The sequence below is a fragment of the Chenopodium album genome, chromosome 11, assembly GCF_948465745.1.
Source record: "Chenopodium album chromosome 11, dcCheAlbu1.1, whole genome shotgun sequence".
NCBI lineage: Eukaryota > Viridiplantae > Streptophyta > Magnoliopsida > Caryophyllales > Amaranthaceae > Chenopodium > Chenopodium album.
In genome coordinates, this window is record NC_137844.1 from 36,382,191 (window position 1) to 36,409,735 (window position 27,545).

General features: G+C 36.9%; 3 protein-coding genes across 3 annotated transcripts; 2 read left to right on the top strand and 1 right to left on the bottom strand.

The window, feature by feature from the left end:
- The first annotated feature begins 5,467 nt into the window (after nucleotides 1-5,467).
- On the top strand, nucleotides 5,468-6,313 carry LOC145566558 (uncharacterized). Its single transcript, XM_081625941.1, has one exon. The coding sequence runs from the start codon at nucleotides 5,468-5,470 to the stop codon at nucleotides 6,311-6,313; it is 846 nt and encodes a 281-aa protein (XP_081482067.1).
- Nucleotides 6,314-13,226: 6,913 nt separating this feature from the next.
- Nucleotides 13,227-20,152, bottom strand: LOC145568821 (calcium-dependent protein kinase 20-like). Its single transcript, XM_081628215.1, has 7 exons — nucleotides 19,187-20,152; nucleotides 17,524-17,667; nucleotides 17,276-17,428; nucleotides 15,371-15,486; nucleotides 15,116-15,283; nucleotides 13,928-14,152; nucleotides 13,227-13,796 (listed from the first exon to the last, which is right to left on the bottom strand). The coding sequence occupies exons 1-7, from the start codon at nucleotides 20,049-20,051 to the stop codon at nucleotides 13,701-13,703; spliced, it is 1,767 nt and encodes a 588-aa protein (XP_081484341.1). The 5' UTR covers nucleotides 20,052-20,152; the 3' UTR covers nucleotides 13,227-13,700.
- A 1,133-nt stretch (nucleotides 20,153-21,285) lies between these two features.
- On the top strand, nucleotides 21,286-25,889 carry LOC145568822 (arginine-specific demethylase JMJ22-like). Its single transcript, XM_081628216.1, has 2 exons — nucleotides 21,286-22,708; nucleotides 25,469-25,889. The coding sequence occupies exons 1-2, from the start codon at nucleotides 21,408-21,410 to the stop codon at nucleotides 25,704-25,706; spliced, it is 1,539 nt and encodes a 512-aa protein (XP_081484342.1). The 5' UTR covers nucleotides 21,286-21,407; the 3' UTR covers nucleotides 25,707-25,889.
- Nucleotides 25,890-27,545: the final 1,656 nt, after the last annotated feature.

Sequence of the window (27,545 nt, forward strand, 5' to 3'; positions counted from 1 at the left end):
TTCACTATGGTTAAGTCTCTTTTAGGGCCATTGAGAGCCAAAATATCAATCTACTTCTGATCAAGAGCTTCCCATATCCTTGGATCATATATATCACGAGAAACAATATCATTTTCTTCAACATTGTGAATATTATGGTCTGAATTTTCCTCCACATTTTGTTACATTAGATGATACAATGTTCTTTATTAGATAATAAGATGTTCTTTGTTAGATGATATAATGTTGAAGTACCAGACCCTTATTATGGTGGACAACAAGGCTTTGAGAAAGTAATGCTTGATCACTTTACTTCTAGTAGTTTGATAATGCATTATGAGTTCACATTTTGCTGGGTTATGAATGTATATACTTGAATTTTACATTGTTTTCTAACTTATTTGCAACCTTTCTCTGTCTTGGCACCTTGTAGCCATTCCGATGTGGCACACTCGTGTTTTCTCTTCAAATAACTAAATTATTGACCCTCATCAGTCATATATTTACGCCCTCACTGAGTCACTTCCATAATACTCTACTGCATCTCTAGTTTAATCTGTCCCAACTCCCAACATATAGGCTACTTTTAGGACTAAGTTAAGCTTCATTCTATCATATTTAATTTGGTTAATGATATCCATCCAATCAGCATTATTCAATCCTAATACATTAACATAATATTAGTAGCATTTCACTCCTTTATTACAAGAATCTTAAATGGTTAATACTATGAAAAATCAACACGGAAATGCTGGCTCGACTAACAGCATTTTACTCATTGGGATGGGACAGCCTGAAACATGTCCTAGCATGGAACTTATGTCACTAGTTGAAGCAAAACGCATTTCCTAAGTTTTACAATCTACTATCTGATTATTTCAAAGACCCTGACGTGTTAAACATAATAGGGCACTTGTTTAAACAAGAATTGAGAATTTTGAGATGGTCAAATACCAATTATCCAAGAATGAACTACCTTTTCATTAAGGAATTGGACATCATACTTTCAAAGCCAGGGGCTGAAAAACAGCAGCTTTTCTACACACATAATTTTTATATAAATATATCTGGTGAATTGGACATCTAGGTAAATCTTCCATAATAAAGTTATGCATATCAAGGAGCAGCTTGTTGCATTAAATTCAGAAAAATCCTAGAGCTCCAGTGATCTTGTCACTTTTAAGGGATGGTTAATTAGATTGTTGGTATGGCTACCCTCAGTTTGATTGATATGGTACGTTTATTTAGATCATTAGTTACTGGTGCATTCTAAATGCACTGTATAGTCATATTTCGTTGAAATCTGATTTCTCTTTGTTGCTTACCAAGACAAAGGGCAAAGGATATATTATGACAGATGAGTGGGCTTGGTAGTTCATGCCTACTTGTAAAAAAAAACTATGTGTATACTTTTTCATTCAAGTGTTCTAACTTTCTTTTAACTATGTGTAAGGTTGCTCATGTACTTTAACACTATTGATAATATTGGGTGGAATGATGTGGTGCTCTATCTTATTGGATGGTGTTCATGTTTAAAGGTCCTTCAATTAGAGTTGAGTTGGCTTAGCTTAGAGTAACTGGTGATGCTGATTTAGAGATGATCAGGCTTATTTTAATTTACAAAAAAGGGTTGGAATTGCTATCCATTTCTGTTGACCAAACATATTGGGAGCCTGGTACAACCAAAGCAAAACTCATATACCAAGAATATGATCTAAGTGAGAAAATTTTCGGCTTTAAGAATCCCTCTGCTTGTGAGATCAAATTCTCTGGTCAGTATGTGCAAATCTCAAATAAGAACTTCATCGGTCGTCGTCTATGGGTCCGACCCTTTATATGGGACATAGAATAGGGCACCCAACAAAATAAGGCCTCGGAATTATATGCTTTGAAGTCTCTAAATATTAGAGATACGTTTTAGGTAGAAGCCTAGTAGTGATTTAAAAATGTATAACCAAATCTAATGTTTAGGTTTGGTCAACGGTTCAATTCCTTAGTGTTGGTTTTTTTCATATCCCAAATAATCAAGTATGAAGTACTAATTTTTTTTATTCAAGTTTTAATATTGCTATTTTCATTTTTTAAATGGGAAATCGATCAAGGGCGTATTTAGTAGCAAAAAAATTATATAGTTACATAATATTTATATTATTTGTTTATGGACTGGGAGCTTAATATTTTATGGACGAGCTTGGTCATCGAAGTATTAGTATGGGTATGCACAAAATAGTGTATTTTCTTAATTTCTTTGCTTTCTGTTATGATGATATATTCTTGATATGTGCTAAGGAGTATTATCTCCTTAATTGTAGGTTTTGATTGAGTAGTCTTCATTGTGCATATATATCTTTAGGTTATTCAGATCTCCTACAAATTAAGGAAAAAACATTCGTAGGAATACATCATGAATACGGAGTATATCGTAACAGAAAAGTAAGTGAGAAATACAATATAGTGAATTCAAACATCAGATTTTAAGTAAACTATATTTTATGTTACCAAAACTATTTTAATATTATTATATTAAACATCAAAATGTGGTAACTGAAAGTTAGATTACAATTTACAAATGCTTCATTATAACCTAAGCAGGCTACTCTTTTTATTGTCAATTGATTTTAGGAAATACTTTGCACGGTTCTAGTAGCACATACTATTTTACGTTCATAGTAGGGTTACTACAAAGGCCTTACAACGATCATTTATACTTTTGCCATTTCTTAGTTGGACGATTATACAGTAGCTACAACAATTTTGTGGCTAGGATAAGTTTTCTTTAAAATGTGTTTTGGGTATTTTTACCCTGTCATGTGGTCCAATTCGAGCTTGACACGTGTCACCCTAGGAAGGCCTCCAAATGGACCAAGCAGGGGAAGACTCATGGCAGGCAGATAACCCTTCAGGAACTGTTGGCCTTCAAGGCCCAATTCCCGAGGTCGCCGCAAAACGGCGCAGCCCAAATCCCTAGGTCATCAAACCCTAGGACCTTACAATCATTACATTATTTATTGGGGAACCTTACAATCATTATTGGGGGACCTTACAATCATTACATCATTTATTACTCTCGAAAACAGAGAAATCACCTGACTTCGGAATCCGAGAAGATATTTATTATTTACTTTCCGCACGTTTTTACTCCGAATGTATACTAACTTGACCGTTGGAGGCGAAACTCCGACCATCCGGAGCTTCTGTGTTTTTGCAGGTACAGGGGCCCCGGACCAGTCTTGGTGTTATAACTCTCTCGCAGGAAACAAAAAACCCCGAAACAGAATGTACATAATATTTATTCCATTCATGATTTGTTTCTTTATTTAAATTATGTACTCTAGCAGTTTGCATGAAGGGGTAGAAAAAAAATTGATACAACTCATAAGTTAATAAAACTCAAAAAGCATTTTTATTTTAGGAAATTTTATAAATTACCACCCATAAATACACCTTTTAAAATAAATTTTAGTATTTTAAATGACAAATTGATTTCAATGTTTTAGTAATTTACAATAACTCGCTCACTTTACCTTATTTTTGCTGAACTGAAATTAATTTTACTGAATTGAAATTATTTTTACTGAAATAAAAATATTTTTTTTATTTTCTATTATATTTTTTTCTTAGATTTATTAATTTTTACTGAATTGAAATTATTATTATAAACTGAACTTATTTTTATTTTCTAAAATTATTTTTAATTAATATTATTTTGTTAAGGTGAAGTGAGTCCAGTTTCATAAAAGCATAAAAGGTACTCACATGAAGCCCAAATTGATAGAGCACAACTTGCCTAATTTGGGCCACTTTACAATAATGTTACTGTGCACTGTGTTTTTTAAAATAACGTCATTAAAACCCTAAAAAAAATCCCCAAATTAGCATTATTACAGCAATTCACAATTCAATAATTCACAATTCACTCTTTACAATTCACTTGAGAATCGCATAAATGGCAGAACACCAAGAGAGTAGCTCAAAAAAGCAGAAACTGAGCTCCATTAAAGACAACAATGGCGGAGACTCAGAAAATGAAGACCGATTAAGTTCTCTCCCAGACTCCATTCTCACCGACATTGTCTCACTTCTCGACATCCCTTCCGCCGTCGCCACCTCCGTCTTATCCCGTCGGTGGCGTTACCTCTGGACCCAGGTCACCCACCTTGACATCGACTACGACAATTTCGAATCGCAATTTTCTGATGAAGACTGCTTTTCCAAAGTCTCCACCACCGTCGACCACATTCTCCGCCAATGTTCGTCCCCCAAAATCAACACCTTCAATCTTCGTATCGATCATCCTTTTATGGATGAAGAATTTGAGACTACTCAAAGGTATATTGTTTCGTGGATTACTCTATTTTGCAGTAGATTTGTCAATCAACTTAAGGTTGATGTTTTTGATACTGGTATGCCTCGATTTCCCGTACCTGTTTGTGTTTATCAGAGTGTTAATTTGTCGAAACTCGAATTAAGGGGTCCTTTTGTTTGTGTGTTATCTGATAGTTTAGCTATTCATCTTCCTAATTTAAAATCTCTGGTGTTAGATTCTGTCGACATTGCTCCTGATTTGATCGGTAAACTTACTAATTCTTGCCCATCGTTGGAGTCTTTACATTTGCGATTGCCTTGGGTTGAGAATGCGGATTTTATGAATATATCTGCTCTGAATTTGCAGTTTTTGGTTGTGATTTTGAGAGGAAATACTGGAAATTGGAAACATTGCAAAGTTGTTATTGATGCCCCGAAATTGGAACGTGTTTCGCTAGGTGGCTGGTTAGCGTGTTACCAGTTTGCTAACAATGGAAATACATTACTCCACGCTAAACTAGATTTTGATCATTCTACTTTCGAGGTTGGAAGTGATTATCTTAGCCACTTAGCGAAACTTCTTCAAGAGATATCTTGTGTTGGGAGCATTCACTTAGTGGGTGGCCTTAGAATGTTCAATCCGATCAACTATGTAGTGGCCAATGTTTGGAAAACCTTTCATAATCTGACACGGATTTGCTTGATCCATCCTTCACTACAACAAGTGATGTTCTCGGATGCTCCAGTTCCTGCTTGTTTGTTAGCTAAGGTTAAGTGGATGAAATTAGACGATCTTAAGGGTGATGAAAATGATATGTGGCTACTCAACTACATTCTTTCTTTTCTGTTAGATAATTTATATATTATCTTGTTAATATTTTGTAAATGACATATCTTGTGTAATTAGGTTTTCTCTTAATTAGGTTGTACACCTATATATATTGATTAATGAGAATACTCCGCACAGGAGAATTACACTATTCTACATGGTATCAGATTCCACTTAGGGTTTTTCTTTTTCTCTCTCTCTCAAACCCTAAACCGATCTCTTGGACCCTAATCGTTCTACAACCAATCATCGCCACATCCCAGCCGCTGCCTCCTTCACCTATGGCCGGAAATGATGCAATCCCTACCCCTCCTCCTCCTCCTCCACCTCAAATGCCCTACCATCCGGCCTTAAATGCCCTACCATCCGGCCTTTGCCGTACCTAACATCAAAAACCTCATAACCCTTGATCAAGAAGAGGCTCAATATGCTACGTGGGCGGAGCTTTTTCAAATTCATTCTTGTGCTTACAACGTACAAGATCATATTGATTCAACGGTATCTCGACCGACGGGGATTGATGATGACACATGGAAAAGGCTTGATGCAATTGTGAAGAATTGGATCTACGGGTCAATTTCTAAAGACCTTGTTCAAACGATCATGAAGCCGGGTGCTACGGCTCTTGAATTATGGAACTGTCTTAAGGAACTTTTTCACGATAACAAGCATACGAGGGCCGTCTACTTGGAGGAGCAATTCTCAAACACGAAACTTGAACACTTTGCAAACATGGTTGACTATTGCAAAGAACTCAAATTACTTGCCGATCAACTATCAAACGTTGATTGCCCGGTTTCCGACCGCAAGATGGTGATGCAACTAATTGCGGGACTCCCCGAGGGTGAATATGACACCGTGGCTGCTATTATTTCTCAATCCGAACCGACCCCGAGTTTTAACAAGGCTCGTTCCATGTTTTTATTGGAAGAAACCCAAAAGACCAAGCAAAAGGAAAGTGGACAACTTACTCTCGTGGCTCAATCCTCTACCTCCGCAAACAACCAGGCGCCGCCACAGAAATCGGCGGAGCAGTCTCGAGGGGGTGGACGTGGTCGTGGTACTTCTGGGAAGGGTAATGGAAATAATGCTAAAGGCAAGGGTCGTGGGAAAGGGAAGAACAACAATTCTCAAAGCCAATCCTCAACCCAGCAGAACGGGCCCAATTTTTCGGCCCAACAGCAGCAGGCTGCCCCTTAGTGGGGAGCCCAGCCCACCTGGAACCCACCACAGCAATACGGATATGGGCAGTGGGCTTCACCACCCTGCCCATACCCCACTGTCGCGGCCCAACAGCAGCAACGTGGCCCTCCTTCAGTTCTGGGCCCACGCCCAACACAGCAGCAGGCTTACTATGCTGGGCCACAGGGTTATGGACCCCTTATGTCTCCCACGGACTTGGGACAGGCCTACAATTCCATGAGCTTACAACCTCCCGACAATGGATGGTACATGGACACGGGGGCGACTTCTCACATGACTCGTGATTCGGGTAAACTCTCTAAACTGTCTAATTTGAGCTTTCCTCAATATATTTTGGTTGGTGATGGCAAACGTATTCCAATTTATGGTTATGGCAATTCCACTACTCCCCCACCTAATCCTCCTTTCACTCTCGGAAATGTCTTATATGTTCCTTACATTATTAAAAACTTAATCTCTGTTAGAAAATTTGCTTGTGACAATTCCGTTTCTGTCGAGTTTGACCCTTTTGGTTTTTTTGTGAAGGACCTTCTTTCGGGGACAACTCTAGCGAGATGCAATAGTGTGGGGGACCTCTATCCTTTTTCTTCAGCTTCCGCAACAATTGGCAATAGCCATCTATCCCTAGCTGCTCTTTCTCCTTCAACTTGGCACCATAGACTTGGACACCCCGGCGAACCTGTTTTTGATTTTCTTAGGAAAAACAATTTAATTCATTGTAATAAGAGAAATAGTTCTCAATTTTGTTATTCTTGTCCATTAGGAAAACATGTACGACTTCCTTTTAAGTCCTCTACTTCTGTTACGTTTTCACCATTTGATATTATTCATATGGATTTATGGACATCTCCTATTTGTAGTAAATTGGGTCACAAATGTTTCCTCTCAAATATAAATCTCAAGTCTATGATATTCTAGTCAATTTTCGAGCATATATTAAAACTCAATTCGAAAAGGACATTAAAACCTTTCACAGTGATAATGGCCGCGAGTTTGACAATTCCCCTTTTCGAAATTTTTGTGCGTCTAATGGCATGGTCTTTCGCTTATCTTGTCCAAACACTTCCTCTCAAAATGGGAAAGCCGAAAGAATTATACGCACCATCAATAATATGTCTCGAACTATTCTTTTTCATGCCTCTCTCCCATCATCCTTTTGGGTTTATTTGGTTCACATGGTAGCATATATTCTTAACATTCTTCCCTCAACAACCATACTAAACAAAACTCCAACCGAAATTCTTTTTCGTAGAGTACCTACATACGACCACCTTCGTATTTTTGGTTGTTTATGCTATCCTAACCTTAGTGCTGTTGCTTCTCATAAGCTTGCTCCAAGGTCAACACCTTGTGTCTTTTTGGGTTTCCCGTCCAATCATAGGGGGTATTTATGCTTCCTCAGAACAACTCAAGGGTGATATTATTTCTCTACTTAAGTCTGAATTCTCCATGACTGATTTAGGGAAGTTGAGTTATTTTCTGGGAATTTCTGTAACACGCACAAAGGATTCCATGGTTCTTTGTCAGAGTAAGTACGCAGAGGAAATTATTCACAGGGCCAAGATGGATAATTGCAAACCGGTTGTTACTCCCGTCGACACTAAGTCGAAGCTTAGCGCTCATGATGGTGAGCCTATGCAGGATCCCTCTCTCTATAGGAGCCTTGCAGGTGCCCTTCAGTACCTCACTTTCACGAGACCCGACATTGCTTATGCAGTTCAGCAGGTTTGTCTCTTCATGCATGCTCCTAGGGAACCACATTTTAACGCTCTAAAGCATATTATCAGATATGTCAAAGGCACTTTTGATCATGGTTTACATTTGCATCATTCTGCACCTACGAGTCTTACTTCTTACACTGATGCCGATTGGGCCGGCTGGACACTCGGCGCTCCACTTCAGGATATTGTGTTTATTTGGGTGATAATCTGGTCTCATGTTCCGCAAAACGACAGGCTACATTGTCCAAATCAAGTGCCGAAGCAGAATATAGAGGTGTCGCTAATGTTGTTTCTGAGTTATGTTGGCTACGGAATCTACTTCTCGAGTTACATTGCCCCATTCGACGGGCATCCTTGGTTTATTGTGATAACATTTCTGCCGTATACTTGTCTTGCAACCCGGTACAACACCACCGTACCAAGCACATTGAGATAGACATCCACTTTGTCCGTGACAAGGTTGCACTTGGTGAGGTTAAGGTCTTGCATGTTCCTTCTTCTTCACAGTACGCAGATATTTTCACTAAAGGATTACCTCGCCAGCTCTTCTTAGATTTCAGAGACAGTCTTAGCGTCCGTCCTCCTCCCGCTTCGACTGCGGGGGTGTGTTAGATAATATATTATATATTATCTTGTTAATATTTTGTAAATGACATATCTTGTGTAATTAGGTTTTCTCTTAATTAGGTTGTACACCTATATATATTGATTAATGAGAATACTCCGCACAGGAGAATTACACTATTCTACACTTTCGAATGCAGAAGTTTTAGAGGAGATTTTGGTTGATGTTCCCACTGTTGAATACCGTGGAGGAAGTGAACAAGATCAATTCTGGTGGGAATTGAACTTTTGTAAGGAATTGTTTGAGCTTCCTAGGAAATCCTCAACTCGTGAGATTAAGTTCTATGGTAGTTTTGTAGATTCATCGAGCAATGATTACAGGCATGGATCGATTTCTTGTCGACTTGAATGGAGCCTATGGGGGTCTTAATTTGTACACCAGAATTGTATGTTTCAGCTCATCTTTTGTAGGACGTAATTCATGTAAGCTTTTGCCTTGAGATTTTACACATGTCCAAAAGAGCTTGTAACCCTTATCAGTCTTTTGCCTGTTATTGTAACTCTCATGGAAGGACTAAAACTATAAACTTTGCTCTTTCTGTATTAATATTCTCAGTGGCTAGTTCTGGTTTAATATCATACCATAAATGTTGATTTCCAATTGATCAAAGTTTGTAGCCTAGATTAGTAATATTAAAAAGTTGGGAAATTTGTTAGAAAAAGCCTTTTAAAAGCACCATTTTGCAAAAAAAATAAATAAAATCTTTTAAAAGCTTTTTGGTTAAAAAAAAACCACCACGTTCATTTTTTTTGTGAGAGGAAACCTATTTCCTTAATTATCCTCTAATTAACTTAATTAGACTCTAATTTAATCTTATTTCTTCTAATTAAACTCTAACCCACCAAATTATTAAATAATTAGATTTAATTTATATATTAAAAAAACAAAAACAAAAAAAACCACCACCTCTCCCTTTCCCCCTCCCTCCTCCTTCCTCCCTTTCCCTCTCCCATGGCAGCAACCCCTTTCCCTCACCGGACCCGCTACCCAGACCCCCCCCACACCCACGACCTCCTCCACCGCCGAACGACCCTCCCTTTCCCCCTTATCATCGCCGGCGACAATCACCTCCTTGATTTTGAAAAACCCTAGAAAATCAATTTGGGGGTTTTAAATTTTGTACATCTTACTTGTAATTGATGCTTGTTTTGGCTTTGATTAGGTATGTATGTGATGCAAAGGTAATTTAGAAGCAAATTGCAATTGTTTTTTGATATATGAATTAAATCTAATTATTTAGTAATTGAGTGGGTTAGAGGTTAATTAGAAGAAATGAAAGAAAATTAAAGTTTAATTAAGTTAATTAGAGAATAATAAAGGACATGGGTTTCCTTTCGCAAAAAAAATGAACAAAATGGTGCTTTTAAAAGGATTTTCTGACAAATTTTCCTATAAAGTCAAATGTGTCAATTATTTTGAGATGAAGGGAGTAATACATGTCTCTTACATTATCACGGCAAAATTCTACTCCTTCTGTTTCATGAAATTGCCTTTCACTTTACCCTTTAGATCGTTTTAAAATTTATGTCAATTAATCTAATTAATTGGCATTCACAGTGATTACGAAAACATTGAACATAGATACTGGGGAGAGTAGTTGCTTGACAGCTGACAAGTTGAAGTAATAGTCATGGACTTTATGTTTGACAAGTTGAAGTAATAGTCATGGACTTCATGTTTGAAGATAACTTGACAATGTTTGAGAAAAGAAAACTGCTGACCACATTACACCATAAAGCTTGAGCAGCAACCATTTTCCCGCCAAAAACGACACAACTGTTGCAATTTCCCGCTATATTTTTTATAGTTACCATTTTCCCGCCAAAAACAACACAACTGTTACAATTTCCTGCTAAAAAAAATTCATCTGTTACCATTTTTCCGCCAAAAACATTAGTATTGAGTCAATAGTAATCATCACCCTTTTTATCTGTCATTTATCCCCAATTCTTTTCTTTTGTGTTTTTTTTCACTCGCTTGTCTAACTCTCACAAACTCAAAAATTACCAATGGAAAACAGCGTCAACAATGGCAAGAAGAGAAGATTGTATCCATGTGATACCACTAACAACGGCAGCAGCCGCAGCAGCGGCGAAGTAGACAGATTAAGCACTCTCCCAAACTTCCTTTTGGGTAACATTCTCTCTCGCCTACCCCTTCATTTGGCTGGCACCACTTCCGTCTTATCTCGTCGATGGCGCGGTCTCTGGTCCCGATTCGTCACCCGCCTCATCCTCTGCTATTGTCAGTTCTCACGGGGATCTTTTACTCCATACTCTGGCGGTCGTCACAAATTCCTAACCATTGTTGATCAAATTCTCCGGCAAGTTACCTCCCCTGAAATCACCACCTTCCAACTTCAATTGTACTGTGAAGATGATGATAGGGAATTCTGCTCTTCGCTTTTGCAGTCCTGGTTTCAACAGGTTTGCACCCGAAACGCGAAAAAAATCGAGGTGAAAGTGGAATTTGATTCTAATCTACCTTTAATCCCACTTCCCATTTGCTTATTTGATTGTCATTCTTTAATTGAACTTGAATTTCGTGGAAATTTTCGTTTTAATTTGCCTGAAAATCGAATAATTACTCTTCCTAATTTGAAGAAGCTTGAAATTCATCTTCCTGTTCTGAATACTACATTCATCAGAACAATCATCACATTACTTAAATCCTGCCCAATTTTGGAAAATTTGACTTTGATATTAAAATGGTCATGTGATGAATTTGTCATGGATATATGTGCTCCTAATTTGAAGTACTTTAAGGCGAGTATGTCTGGAACATCGCGGCGCAGCAGGTTTATGATCGATGCACCTAGGCTGAAAGACATTGTAATTGGCTGTAGTTTGGCCTGTTACAGCTTTGTAAATCATCCAGGTAGATTACAAAATGCAAACATCAGCTTTCAGCATTCTACCAGTAAAGGCGAAATCGATTCTGTGAGTGTTTTATCTGACTTTATTCAAGGAATTTCTAGCATAAACTCCCTTGACTTGTATGATGATCTTACTGTATTCAAATGCTTTCGATATATGAGTGTTAAAGTGAGGCCGGTTTTTCACAATTTGTCGCGCCTTATCTTGACAAAATATAATACCGGTATGTTTGTTGAGGAAGCTCAAGTATATAGAAATTTCGGAACTTACAGGGGATGAGATTGATGTAAGGTTCGTTAAGTATATTTCAAACAATGCAAATGTGTTGGAGCAACTTCGTGTAATGGTTGATAACCTCGACAATTTCGATGATGATGATGGAGAAAAGGATCAGCTATGGAGGGAGTATATGTTCTGTAGAACATTGTTTAATCTTTCAATGAGATCATCAGCTTGTGAGATCGAGTTTGAAGGTCACTATATAATCAAAGCAACGACTCCTAATTTAGATGTTGGACCTAGTATAGTTAATTATTTTGGCCGCCAATTGTCTGAATGAAATTTGAATGGATGTCAAGGTTAAACATTGTTGTAATTTCTAAATGCTAGTCGTTTTTCTATAAGATATTATCATCTGCTCTACAATGTATTTCTATATTCTGTATGAAATGTGAAGTTCTTTGTGTTCCCGATTATGTCCCAATTGTAAGAAATTTGAGCTAGTATGTTGTAATTTATCTCAGATTTAGAACTTTGTTCTGTTACAGAGATCAATTTGTGAGGTTGTATTTCATGGTTTCTATATATGTAATGCATCGAGCAAGGACTTCGAAGATGGAATACTTTCTAGTCAGATGAATTATCTTGGACGCGAATTATCTGAATGAATTATGAATGGGAAGTGAGGGTTGAATTTCAATATGCCCATCTTTCTATCTGGTTTTTTCGATGTTACTCAATTGTCATCTTGTGCTCCCTATCTATTTTTAATGAAATGTAAAGTTTCTCATTTTCTGTAGTCCTTACTGCAGTACTCTTAGATGTATTCTTGATGCTTGGATCTGATGAACTGAATGTTTATATCTCACTAATCTCAGTACTTGCCTACTCTAAAATAGTAAAATGCTATATGGAATTCCTTTTATTATAATTTCCAACTCCAACTGAAACTCATTATCCTAAATAATTTGGGGTATGAAAGTTATTAAAGATCAGCCAGATATGTGTTGAAAATGATGATTGTCCGTTCAATTTGCATAACAGACATCAGTACATCACTACCAGCATTTTTTTTTAAACAGTTTGACAGGGGAATTACCTTACGTTGCTCACCAGACAAGTATAATTCGGTACAGCTGATTCCGGATACTGATAACGTCAGTATCAAGAAAAATGTGACAGTAAGACACAGCTTAAGAAGTAGGCATGCAGGAAGAATTTTCACAACTACTGAGAAGGTGGGAAAAGATAAGGAACAAGCATAGCATCTTAAAGTTTCAACCATAATCAAATTTGCAATAACCATGCTGTTTGAGGCATTTGTTAATATTCGCCACTTGCTTTGTTGATAATTATGAGTTTGAATCTAGGTTGCCACACTCCCTTTTGTTTAGGTTCAGCTTAAAACGATTCTGAGGGGCTGATAATCGGTATTTCCAACCATACTGTAAGGGGATCAGAGCCTCACATTGACAAATGAAAACTAGAACAGAGCTAAATATCACTTATTTATCATATGATCCAGAATTAGAGAATGTAACAAGTAAACTTCTCTACAACTACATTGTTGTATTAACCCACATTTGAACTTGCATGTGAAAGATCAAAATGGTTTTAATGTTAAGATTTAAGACTAAATGTTATGAATCTGAGTCTTCAGCAAATTTCTAGCTGGCAAAAAAGAATCAAAGACTACGAACGAAAAATGTGAAAAACTAAGACAGCTTGTGATAATTACATTAGAATCTAAGCAAAATTGTAGAACTATTCCTTGCTCATCCTTCCTTGTTCTCTCTACAAACGTTTGGGACTGAGATTTACAACATAAAACGCACTCCGTACTTGAAGTGCGGTTATGAAAATCAACAAAACAATTTTCCAAGAAGCTACATGATACCTATGTATAGCAACTTTTTTATTTTACCAGGATCAGGATTTGAGAGCTAGCCAATTTTCAAATGGGCCAATCCTTTTCCCTTGATGGAAAAACCAGTGTCTTGCATCATTGCCACAAATTCACTGTAGTCAATGAGTCCGTCCTGCGATGCATGAGAAATTTATTATCAGATATCTCTTAGACTTTAAGACAATATGTACAACTATGCGATATTTTCCTTCATAATGCCAAATGGAAGAGATAACATATACAAAAGGATAATTAAGACTTTACATTATCCAGATCAACCTCACGGATCATCTCATCCAAGTGCACATCTCCCAAACCGAACTGCTCACAAGCCTGCTGGAGCTCATCCGGAGTGATATAGCCACTCCCATCTTTATCAAAGTATGAAAATGCGGCAAAAAGGTGATCCTCCTCCTGAATTTTATTTAGATGGAGCATTGCAGCCAGAAACTCGCCATAATCTATTGTGCCGCTGTTGTCAACATCCGCCTGCAATAAGAAAAGAATTAATTTTGGTTCTGAAATAGGCATGTAAGCCATCTTTACCATAGTCCTACATACCACCTTAGTCATATATTTGCTCCATGTCAAGTTGCATAGCATGAAACTTGAACTACAATGTTTTCAGACAATAATATGACATAATGCTCTCAATATTCTGGGAAATTTAAGTATTGTAATATTTTCCGTTCTCTTTAACTCGCAATGTATTTATTGAATACAAGTTTATCTTCACGATAAACAAAAAACGTTTATCTAGTGGTATTTTTGTAACTAAATCAACAGCTTTTTTTTTAAATGTGGGCCCAATGATGACTAACTATTTAGGTAGGATTGCATATGTATGAACCCCAGACCCATGTGGCCACGTGGGATTTTCATCAAACTAAATAACCAGGGATTAAGAACATTTCAAAAGCATGTTGACAACACGATATTGGCAATGTTCTCTGGAAGCTTATCTTCATCTCCAAGCTGCACCAAACTAACCCACCCTCCCCAGTGGATTGCCAACACATATACAAAACAATTATGTTGACAGTGTACACAATAGGAAATGTCAGAGCCTAGGTTTTGGTCACACCAAAGGGTTTTATGTATATGCACTGTGCAGTAATGATTGGTCTGCCTGAGGCTTTCTATGGACAATCATTTAGTTAAAATAGGATTTCCCAGCCTATTACAAAATGCTGCATCCTTCGCTGATTTAAGCATCTTCTCTAACTAACACATAACCTATTAGCCAATCATTTCAGATTTCAGCTTTTTGATGATGTTACAAAACCAGTATGAATAGAGTGGAATCTAATAATCTATGCTTGTTAGCAGGCATTCAAATGTAGACAGAAAATGGACGTTTTCATTTAACATAGCCAATAACAATGATTGGAGAAGGAAAAGAAAGACAATAAAGAGCTGCTTATGTGTAAATCTGAATTTAGCCCAACTTACTGCTTGCATTAACCCAACGATTTCAGAATCCTTGAGATTGCCACCAACTTTTTCCAATCCCTTTTTCAGCTCCTCAAGGGTAATATGTCCACTATTATCAGTGTCTATCATTTTAAACATTTCTTTCAGACCTGCAATCTCGTCTTCAGAAAGGTTCTCTGCAATAACCTGCAAAGATGATTATGAATTAAGCCCATCTTGGAGAAGAATAATTCAGTCAAAATATTCCTATGTGATTTTTTTGTATTGATGTACCCTTATAGCTATCTTTTTTAGCTTGTTCATGGCAGAGAATTGTTTCAAACGAGAAAGAACAGCAGAGTCAAGAGGCTTATCAGGAGCCACACCACCAACCTGAACCCAAGGATGGCCTGTACACAAGAAGCTTGAAGATTATAGTTCTTTATATAAGTAAAACCATCAACCATAATACTACCCACCGTATTACACTAATTAAAATTCTTTTACAAAAGATTTTCTCCAGCAAAAAAAAAAAAAAAAAATAAATTACTCCTGGTGATCAAGCTGGTTACATGTACAGATGATAACTAGCAAACTAAGTCATCTTATATGCAGTGAATCTTGCTCCACTAGTATTTTTTTTTTTCTCTTTGTTCTTATTTTAAGGATTAGAAACTTGCACATTCTATTCATCCTTTGGTAACCTTGCTTCTCAATTCTGAATCATCATATTGAGGCATGTGAAATGTAAGAAGATACCCTTTTTTAAAAAAATCTATAATTGACCTAATGATAGATATTAACAGGATTAGTGTGATCAATAACATCTGCACTGATACATATATAGACAAAATCACTGGACTCAAGCAATAATAAGAAAAGACAAACAAGGTTTAAAGAGTAAAGACTGGAATATAGCAAGATTATATACAGAGAGACAAACAACACAACTACACAAGTAAAGTATGATGTCCTAACCAAACCACCAGATCCAAAAGACTGAGATGCAATGAGGATTAGAAAGTAGCAAAATCTCTAAATACTGCTTAAAACACACAGGAAACAGCAAAAATAGTCCTGAACTCACTAGGCAGGAATTTATCCAATTCTTATAGGTAACAAGATGATTTTGAATCTACAGATGCAAGAGAATAGAGTAAAGACATGATTGGGAGTAATTCAACTATTTAATTACCATGGTTAACAGGTAGAGTAGTTGTTAGAAACGTGTACAGACTATTTACCATAACAGTCAGATGAATTATTTAAATCAAGAGGGCCTTGTAAGGCAACTATCTTATTGGCCACATAGTGATGATGAAAATTTTCATCAAGAACATGCACCTTGACAAGATCTAGACAATGGGTGGAAAATCATATAGCTCAACAATTAAGAATTTCTCCGGTAAAGCGAAACACCTACACCTGAGACAAACAAGGAACCAACAGCCAGAATTTCTAAAAGTCAACTATGACCATCAAATAACAGAGAAAGATGTAACCAGCAAATATTTGGTTCACAAACATTTATATTGAAAACATAATTCTATTCATAACTGATGCAAAACTATGAAATGTGTCGTGTTTATTTGATGGAGCAATAAATTCTAAAATCTTCTCACACCGAATAACAGAGACAGATGAAAGTAATATAGATAAGATTTACAAACATTTTATTAACAAGAAAAGAACAGAGTAGTGTGAAGTAGACAACGGTAAGATCATATAAAATATAATAGTCTAGAAGATGCACAATCCAGAATCCAGATTCTCGATTACACCTCGTAGTCTGTCCACCAAGATATTTCCATGGATCTGCAGCTACCATATTTTTCTGAGAGAAAAGCTGACAATAGGTTCATTCATTGTTGCTGAGAGTAAATGCTTACTACAACCAACAACAAAGTCTGCCTATGTTAGCGCATGAAACTAACTGAGGTACAAACCAAATCACTAATTTAGTTTAATTTGAACATTTTCTTTACTTCCGGTTTTATGTCCAGTTCAAAATACAGACTACAGAATTTTTTGTTTACCAATTCAACTGTTGGTGAATTAACTGCTTATTGCAAAGAATTATCTTTAGCTTTGTGAATGGTCAGGACTAGCACATTTTTTGTGTAAAATTTTCTAATTTGACATGAGCATAGGAACCAATTACAAACAAGAGGTTTTAGCATTGTAAATCATAATACTCACAAAGAACTTGATGAGCTGTCAGCCGCTTCTTAGGGTCCCTTACAAGCATTTTTTTCATCAGGTCCTTAGCGCTGTCGGAGATACTAGGCCATGGTTCAGACATAAAATCAAGATCACCTTTCATAACTTGCTCAAATATTCCTTGCTCCGTTTCTGAACCAAATACAAAGTAGTGCACCAAGTGAGCCAAATGCAATGCAGGTAATAAGCATATATAGAACGAGAAGTAGGTTTAGCTGAATACCAACCATCCCAGAATGGGGGCACACCACTAAGCAATATATAGATGATCACACCAGCACTCCAAACATCACATTCTTGACCATAAAATTTCCGCAAAATTTCAGGTGCCACATAGTATGGACTTCCCACTACATCTGTAAATGCTTCACCTGCATCATAAACCTTTCATTAGATATTTCACATCATAAACTAAGTTGACCATCGAATCACTAACCCATGGTAGCTAATGGGGCTCCCACACAAGGAAGGGGGTCCGACATGCACAGTTTTAAGGGACATAACTAAGCAATTAAGTGTACAATATTCCACCAAACAAAGACATCTTGACTACCAAATTATCAAGAACTTGTAAAAGAACAAGAACTTCCTCTCAAATCCTATTCTTCAATGTATACAGATCACATTATAGCAATCATCTAGTTTACGCCATGTTAAATAAGCAAAAACAGAACACTGATTCTACTAAGCAACATTCATGTCTTAGCAAAGCTAGCTATGAGACTACAACAAGATGGAATGGGGTTTGGAAACTTTGCCTGATAAGTTGCTGCGTGTATGGTAGCCCAATAATGCAATAATATAATTTAGGAAGACAGAACGTCGAACATACTCACAGACAAAGAAAGAATGACATTGATGGTGAGGCACATTGCTATGAACACTGAAGATTCAAATCCATGTCCTTTATAACCAACAATCAATAGACATATGCTCAAATGTAAATTTATGGATAAACAAAAGCTCATTGTGCTAGTGTCAAGGTGATGACTATGGGAAACAATGGGTAGTTCCTATACAAGGTCTCAAGAATCAGTAAATAAGGTCTTTTGGTGACAAAAGTATATACCAGATCTTCATAAGTGGCTTCATAGTTCACAACTCTCAAAGACTAGATGATCAAGCTAGTTCCTACTTTCCCTGTTGTCACATTTACAGACTCATACATATGATGATCCCAATAATCCCATATTCTATTAAAAGCTACCCTGTATCCCATTAAGTCAGTCACAAAGGTCACACCCTGCATCCCACAGAAAGCCACCCCCATCTCACCAAAGCCTTGCCTTATGCAAGGCCTACTCTAGTTAATATCATGAGAAAGTGCAAAAGCCATTTACTTCAATAAAAACTTGTTATAACATTATATATAAAGTTATGAACTAATTGGATTGATCCAAGAGCCATTTTAATGTAGGATCACTGCCAAATGCCATGCATTTCATATAGCCCATACTTGATTCCAATACCATGGCAATATTAGTATACAAAACCAAATCATAACAATAAATTTTGCAAATTTTAAATTCCAAAACCAGCTTAGATCACTACAAATCTCGATTCAAAATTAAAAAGGTTTTTTAATGCATGGATGCACAATACGTTTATTGCAACCCCTGTCCACGCAAGACCAATCACTCGAATCACTCCCCAAAGTACTATGGAGTACACTATAAACTACTCTAACTTATCCCAATAACATGGCACTATTATAAAACAAACCCAAATCATAACATTTACACTAAGCAAATAACAAAACTAACTTGAACACTAAAAAAATCTCCACCAAAACACGAGGGTAATTTTTAATTTTTGTGCATCGGTGCACAATAAGGTTATTGTTGATCTCCAAATACAATCAAACTAAAATAATGTAATCCATCAAAATACCTGGTTTAAAAAACACAGAGAGACCAAAATCAATAGTCTTCAAAGCAGAATCCTCATCATTATTAACAAACAAAAAATTCTCAGGCTTCAAATCTCTATGCAAAACCCCCAAAGAATGACAAGCCTCAACAACCCCAACAATAACCCTAGCCAACTCAGCGGCCTTTCGTTCCGAATAATGTCCACGTTGTATGATCCTATCGAAAAGCTCTCCACCGGCACACAAGTCCATCACCACATGGACCGCCACGGCATCCTCGTAAGCAGCCACAATGTTTATCACATTAGGGTTCCCTGCTAAATGATGCATGATCTGAATTTCCCTCCTTACATCCTCAATGTCCTCCATGGATGTTAGCTTTCTCTTCGCAATCGATTTACACGCAAATTCTTTACCTGTGCTCCTCTCTACGCACATGAAGGTGGTACCGAATTGACCCTGACCGAGTTTCCGACCGAGAATGTAGGTGTCTTTAAGGTTGCCGGTTTTCCGACCAAGAACAGATTCTAATTGTAACCCCATGCTAGAAATCCGCCGCGCGTGGTGTGGTGGTGGTTTCTTGTCGGTGGTTGTGGGTGTTTTGGGGGAGGGTGGATTGGTAATTTCCTTATTGACATTGTTGTTATTGTCGGAGTTTTGGATGAGATCATAGTTAAGGTTGTTAATGTCGGAGATTTGGTCGGTGTTAATGTTGTTATTGTCGGGATTTTTGTCGGTGTTGAGGTTGGCGTCGGTGTTTTTTTCGGTGGTGGTGATGGGAGGAGGAAGGGTGTTTTCCGTCGCACGGGGACGCCACACGGCGGCGGTAACAGAATCGAAAAAACTAGATTTAGTTGTTGTGGGGCCTGAGCTTGTGTTCCCCATCCGGAAAATGATTATTTAATTAAATAATTAAATTAATTGGGTATGGTTAAAAATCTTTAAAATGAATATTAATCATGTTTTTATGTGGGTAATTTTTTAATTTTTTAGGAAGAAAAAGTGGAAATTGTTCAACAATGACTTTGTTTTGTCCAAAAAAAATAAAAATATTAATAAAAGATTTTTAGCTTGAAAATGAAAATTCTAAAAAAAAAAATAAAAATGGTAGATAAATTTAATACTCTCTACGCCAGGTAAAATTGCCCCGTTGTTTTTTTTAAGTTTGAATTTTCATTAGCTACAGAGTATGTCATACACGGTAATTTTCATTTTTTTTAATTTTTGTTTTGAAGAAAGTAATTTTCACTTTTAATTATATATATAACGTTGTACATAATAATAATAAAAAAATATATCAAAAAATATTGTACATCTATTCTTTTATTTGTTACTTGGAATTATTTGCAAACCCTAATTTTATACCAATTTCTATTGTCGTGCATTTCTCTCTTTTAAGTTATGGATGAAATTGTTCAAAAAGAGGTTGACATTCAAGATCAATTTCTGATGTTGTTGATGTCAGTAAAGGTGCTAATTAATCAACGGTCTAGCCCGCTAGTCTGATCTAATCCGATTCAAAGCAAGTTTGGCAAGCCTAAAAACATGTTTTTAATTAATGTGAACATTTTTTTTAACTTTGCCTTACTATGTGCTTGGGTTAATGATTCGGTTGGGCCTTTTCTAGTAGTATAAGAAATTCTATAAGAGGGTTCTATGGTTGAGGTCCTTATCACTTATGATCGTGAATCGAATAATCGATGGATATGAATCGAATAAACGACAAGGAACATAAGGGGACCACACTATTTAATTTATACTCTGTATATTGTAAGCTAATTTTGAATGATGAGAAATTTGTTTCAGTTGAGAATTTGTTTCGAAAAAATATTAATATATTGAAATGCATTATTAGTCTATCACAAAATTTCATATGTGACTAGTCACATCGTGTGGTCGAGGTTACTTCATCAGTAAAGAGTTACTTGGTTAGGGGTTACTCAGTCGGTAAGGGACTACTCGATTAGGGGTTGCTCGGTTAGGATTTTGATATGTGCTAGCCAGCCACTCAAAAAACGCGCGGGTTTTAGTCTGATTTTGGACAGGTGAACAGCCTTGGTGGCAGTCCAAAAATGATCGCTCAACAAAAATAGAACGCGCGGGTCGAACCAGAAATGCAAAATCAAGAGTGAAACCTTAAACGCTGCATAAGTGTCAAAACAGTTCGGCTTATTCAAGCTAACGCCTGTAGCCGCTTTCCTGTGATCCCTTCCTCAAATTTTCCGAACTTAAAATTCCACAATGCTAAGCTGCAAGAGATTCCTGCAAAAACCCATTAAACGAAAGAACAAAAAGAAGCAAAACAAGAAGAAATCAAGAAGAACTCCTAACAAAAATGGCTCTAATTTTCCAAAAACCCAACAACCTACTCATAGTTTTGAAGAAGATGAACCAGAAGAAGGTGGTTTTAGGCTAAGAACTTCTGCACCTTCAAATAATCATGGAGTTCAACCACTGGGTAATCTTTTTCTCAGCTCAAATTCTCATAATTCCAGAGACATTGGCTTAGGTAATTTGAAAGTTCTTACTGATGAACTCGTTCTTGAGATTTTAGGGTTTTTGGATGCTAATTATTTAGGGATTTTAGCTACTGTTAGTAAATCTTTATATGTATTTAGTACACATGAACCCCTTTGGAGGGATTTGGTATTGGAAACCCTTAAAGGTGGATTTTTGTATAATGGGTCATGGAGAAAAACTTATATTGCTGCTCATTACCCATGTTTTGATAATTCAAAAATTGGGTCTTGTGGGTTGGGAATTAGGGATTTTTATTCTGATTTTCTGTTTCAAAGTTGGTTATGTGCTAATCTTGAGATGAAACATGAGTGGCTACAGAGGGATAACATACCGCGAAGGCGGGGGATTTCAGTTGAGGAATTTATAAATGATTTTGAGGAGCCTAATAAGCCTGTGTTGTTGGAAGGTTGCTTGGATAGCTGGGTTGCAAAGGATCAATGGGATAAGGATTATTTGATTAAAAGTTGTGGTGATGTTAAGTTTTCGGTTGGTCCGGTTGAAATGAAGCTTGAGGATTACTTTAGGTATTCTGACCTTACTAGGGAAGAGAGACCCTTGTATTTGTTTGATCCTAAGTTTGCAGAGAAAGTTCCGACATTGGGTAGAGAGTATGCAGTTCCTATATACTTTAGGGAGGATTTATTTTCTGTTTTGGGTAAAGAGAGGCCTGATTACAGATGGATAATAATTGGACCTGCTGGGTCGGGTTCTTCGTTTCATATTGATCCTAATTCTACATCAGCTTGGAATGCTGTGATTAAGGGGTCCAAAAAGTGGGTTTTATTTCCTCCTGAGATTGTACCTCCTGGTGTCCATCCTAGCCCTGATGGTGCTGAAGTGGCATGTCCAGTTTCAATAATTGAGTGGTTTATGAATTTTTATGGAGCCACAAAAGATTGGAGGAGGAGACCCATTGAGTGTGTCTGTAAAGCAGGCGAGGTTCTCTTTGTGCCTAATGGATGGTGGCATTTGGTTATCAACTTAGAAGAATCTATTGCTATCACACAGAACTATGTTAGCAGGTATGTCTCCTAAATATCTGCTAATCACTATGCAATGTCAAAATTTACTGTGGCTAGACTCGTCAACCCTTTTTGAATTATTGGCTTTCTGAATCTGCTTCCTCAAGTGTTTGAGTGCCTTCTCTAGCTCACCTTAAAATGCTACAATTGTGATAGCTTAGTTTTCAAGTTAATGATCAAAGATTATTGTTGATGATTGTAAATTTATTGTGATAAATTGCTTATCATTTACAGTTCTTAAAGAATTTAGCAATATTGTCCACTCTCAAGGAGTAAAGTGGACTCTAGTGAAAGAGTGTATCATATGCATACTTATCAGGAAAGAGTGTATCATATGCATACTTATCAGACTGTTGCCAGATATGTCTACCCATAGTATCACTTAGCTTGGTGAAGTGGTGAACCATATTCTTTTTCCCTTTGTTTCCTCTCAGTAGTACAGACAATTTAAAAAGGAATAAGTTATGGCATTTTGCTCTAAGTAAACCATACCCTCCTAGTTGATGGTACAGAATTTCTTTATTAAATCAATATTTTGATTTGTAAGCATAACCTGCTGAGATATCTTTTTATTTGGGCTGCCGTCATTATTATAATTCAATATGTTTTCTCTATTGAGGATTAGAGAATCTTGCTTTGCATAATTCTTAGCTATCTAGCTGAAAAAGTGTTATTATGTGTATGGTTGCTGAAAAAAATTGAATTGAGATGAAAAGATTTTATTCTTCCATATATGTTAAGTTGTTGATTCCTAGAACTAAGACATGTCCACTTTTCTCATTGTGCCAATTTAATTGTTATCGTTTTGCTGCTATGTGATTATAACTCATTCCGAGTGCACACGTTCTGATCTATGTTATAGTCCTATCGGTTGCTAGTTTGCTACTTGATATTTATATTATGTATAATCCTATAATTGTTGTTTGATATTTATATTATGGTCCTCTAATGTAAGGGGGGTAGGGGTGTAGCTCCATACCTCAAAAATTACTGCTTGCCTGGAAACTTTTGATCAAAAACTTGTCATCTACCAGAACACTGTCTAATCTCATTCCATTACTTTTCATCATGTTTTCGAAAGTGTAATCACTCTCTAGTCATAGTAGACAATTAAGGCAGCAATTCAATCAACTTATTATGTAATAATAGTAATTAGTATGGCCATTTGTCGGCAACCCAATAATTGACAAGTTCTTATAAGGATAAGTTGGGTCCTGGCCTATTGGAGGAGGCAACAAAGTTGAGTCATTTGAGTGTATTGAATTAAATCAATTTAGATGTCATACTGGTGCAGCATTCTTTCTGACTCTAACAAGGCAGTGTATAAGTAGGAGTGCCTAGGCACTGAGGCCCAAGGTGACATGGGCGGTGTGCCTTTTTTGCTATGTTACATGGACTCGGGAATGTGTGTCGGACACGGACACGTGTCCGAGTGTCCAATTTGCCAATTTCCAAAATTTTAGGACACGGGGACTCTGTCCTATATTTGGACACGGGTGCGGGGACATGACACTTTCATTTTTTTTAAAAAAAAATTATACATTACAAAATATTTCATTAATATCCAAAAAATGAAATAAAAAGACAAAAAAATAAAGTCCCTTTACTTGTATCATAAACAAAAGATACAGTAATACAGCTGTACTTGTCTCTGTCTTCTTCTACTTTATTTCTTGTCTCTGTCTTCTTCTCTCTCTTTCACCCACTAATTTCTTTCACCATTTTTACCTGCTCGAATGGCTTCCTTCTTCAACTTCTTCATCTTTTTCCCTTTCTTAATTATTTTTTCACCATTCTCTTTCACCCACTAATTGCCGGCCAGTCCGCCACCACAGATGGTGCCGACAACCACCGTCTCACAGCTACACAGAGTCAGTTACCTGAAAACTAAGGTTTTTTTTTTATTTTTTTTTTAAAATTCGGCTCTGTTTCTCCCCTTCACCTTTCTCTGAAGTGTCCGAATGCAAATAGCCGAATCTGACACGAATTTCGTGTCCGTGTCCGCGTCGTGTCGGGTCGACACGGACACTTTGGGATTTCAGCTGAGTCCGGTGAACATAGCTTTTTTGGTATGTGTCCAGAGGGGCACCATGCCTAGACGCTCTAGAGTCCAGATGTCGCACGTGTTTTCTCCAGATTTTTTTTTCACTTTTTATTTAGTGCGCAAATGTTCCTCACTTAGTCACTTTAATGAGACGAAATCCCTATCACCTTGGTGCGCCTTGAGCCTTTTTATTCCTTGGGGGCTGGTCAGATGTGCTTGTATTTGCCCATATTATCGCATTGAGGCTTTTACTGCCAAGTCATCCTTGGGTCTGAGAATCTTCTTTTTGACACACAGTCTATACAAGAGTCAAGAGCAATAACACCATTTTCTTTTCAAGGAGAACAGAAGCTAAGAATGTCCAATTGATATCCAGTGTGGCTGTTCAAAGAAAAGTACAGAATAAATAAATAAATAAAGACATCCAGATTTTATAAAATTGAATCACTAATTGAAATTCTATCCTTACATTGTTCTGGGATTGCTACGAGAGACTGTCCAGCTTGTCTACAAGTACATATTATCTTTATAAATTTGGCTTTAGTATGATTGCTGTCTGCTTGTGTTATTCAAGTTTACTTTGCTATGCATGCCTTAAGAAGTTAAGAATGCAAGAATTGTTCTTATGTGGTAATTGGTATTAAGACTTGTATAAGCCACTGCAGAGCTTCCTAAGTGATGAATCATGTGATATTTTTCTTGTCTTGCCTCATCAGGCGAAATTTGCTGAATGTATTGGAATTCCTCCAGAAGCCAAATGCGAGTGAACTTGTATCAGGAACAAGGGACCGTGTCAATCTGCACAATAAGTTCAAAGAAGCTATTGAGGTTGCTTTTCCTGGAACTATAGATCAGCTAGTGACTAAAGCTGAAGAAATGAAAAAGAAACGTCCATTTTGGGAAACTGTTTCAGATTCTAATGCTGGAGCTTTCAAGTTTTCCTTCTTAGGCTAGACTATGCAGGTTTTGGGTTGCTGGACACATATTCTGGTGGTGAGCTTATATTGATATCTTAGTCTGGTATTTTCATTTAAGTTATAGATTATTTCATAGTTATTGAGTTTTCATATATCCAATTATCTGTCAATTCATTTTCAGGATTCCTTTTTATAGTCAATTATTTACTTTTAAAAAATTTTCTAATATGATCATATTACAGTCAATTTTGTTTCAGTATAATTATGTCTTTCTTTCCATGTCTCCATTATTCTTTTGTCCCTGGCTGTCATCGGTTTTTTGGAAGGAATTTCTTAATACAATTCCAAGGTTTGCTTGATCTTGTATTGCAATAGTTCTTCTGATGCGTCTGTAAAACAAATTTCCTCATTTCATACATGCTCTTGTGCATCTCAACTCTCATGAAAGGCTCTGCGTCCTCTGTAGGCAATAGTGAAATTCTGAATAACCTCCAAAAGTTGCTCTTTCTGGACGGTGCTATTTGGGTGTAATGTCTACATAGAAAGAATTGTACTTTCTTGTTCACAAGGAAAAAGTTGAATTTGTGAAAAAATTCAATGTAACATAAAAAATTGTCATTAATCTGCGTTGACACGTGGGATATTTCCTTGTTCACCGGTAGTTTGATAATTCTACGGTGTTGCGATGTCTTTCCGCTGAGCGAGCGCACGATGGATGATTTTGTTTATTGGAAGTTTACTCGTGATGGCCAATTTTCTATAAAGTCAGCATATGTATTGCTAGTTCATGGCCTCCGGAGTTTCTAGCTTCTGATCCCTAGTGGAGATGCTTTTGGGAATTGCCTCTCCTCCCAAAGTTGAAAGTTATTTTTCTGGAAAAATACTACACACCGCTCTGCCTCTGTCGACTGCTCTAAGTTTATGAGGTTTTCGGTAAATCCTACATGTGTGTTCTCTGTCTGTTTCGCCTTTCGAGAGATGGTTTAAGGATTTGGTGTCTGTGTTTCGCAAATCTAGGAATTGGTAGGGTTTGCTATCTTTGGTCTATTTAGTTAACTCATAATCTAATCATCTTCAAAGGTGCTATCTCCCATCTTTTGAAGGAGTGGATATCTCGCAGCATGCAAGTTGGGTTGTTTACTCTACATCGCAATTCTCACAACCCGCTCAGTCTCCTTTTCCCAAAGATCCTTATTTCAGATGCCTCAGAGGATCCATTGATGATTCTCTTGATTACTGCCTCATTTTGGATGGAGCTTGGAGTAATCAAGATGGTAATGCAGGGCTGGTTGGATTTTGTGAAGGATCAATTCAACTACTGGTGGATGTGTCCGACAGGCCACACCATGTTTGCTCTTCCTTATTTATGGGGCCTTCGACTGGCTAGTCGCAGGGAGTATATTCGACTTTTCATTTACAACGACCGTGCTTCATTGGTGTCCCTCCCATAAATGAAAATTTCAATTTAGATATATCATTTTTCTTTTTAGAGCCTATTCAGATTGACTGAAGTGAGCTGAATTAAAGTAAGTTGAGCTCAACTGAACTGAACTTATTAGGGCTGAACGAATTAAATATTTTATGAGAGAAGGAAATTAAGATAAGAACTGAACGGAACTTATTGGAGCTGAAAATAAGCGGAACTGAAAATAAGCGGAAGAGAACAGACCCTCGGTTAATATATCTCTCCTATCACATATGGACCCTCTTTATTTTTCTTTCTATCACTCCTTACTCCAAAAAATTGCCTTGGAGTCCTCAATTACAAAAGTATTTCATCTAATAAAAAACAGAGGAAGAATATATATACTGCCAATTTGATAAATACTGTCAAATTCTAGCTTGTGAACTTTAAAATTTTATTTTTATACAGTAA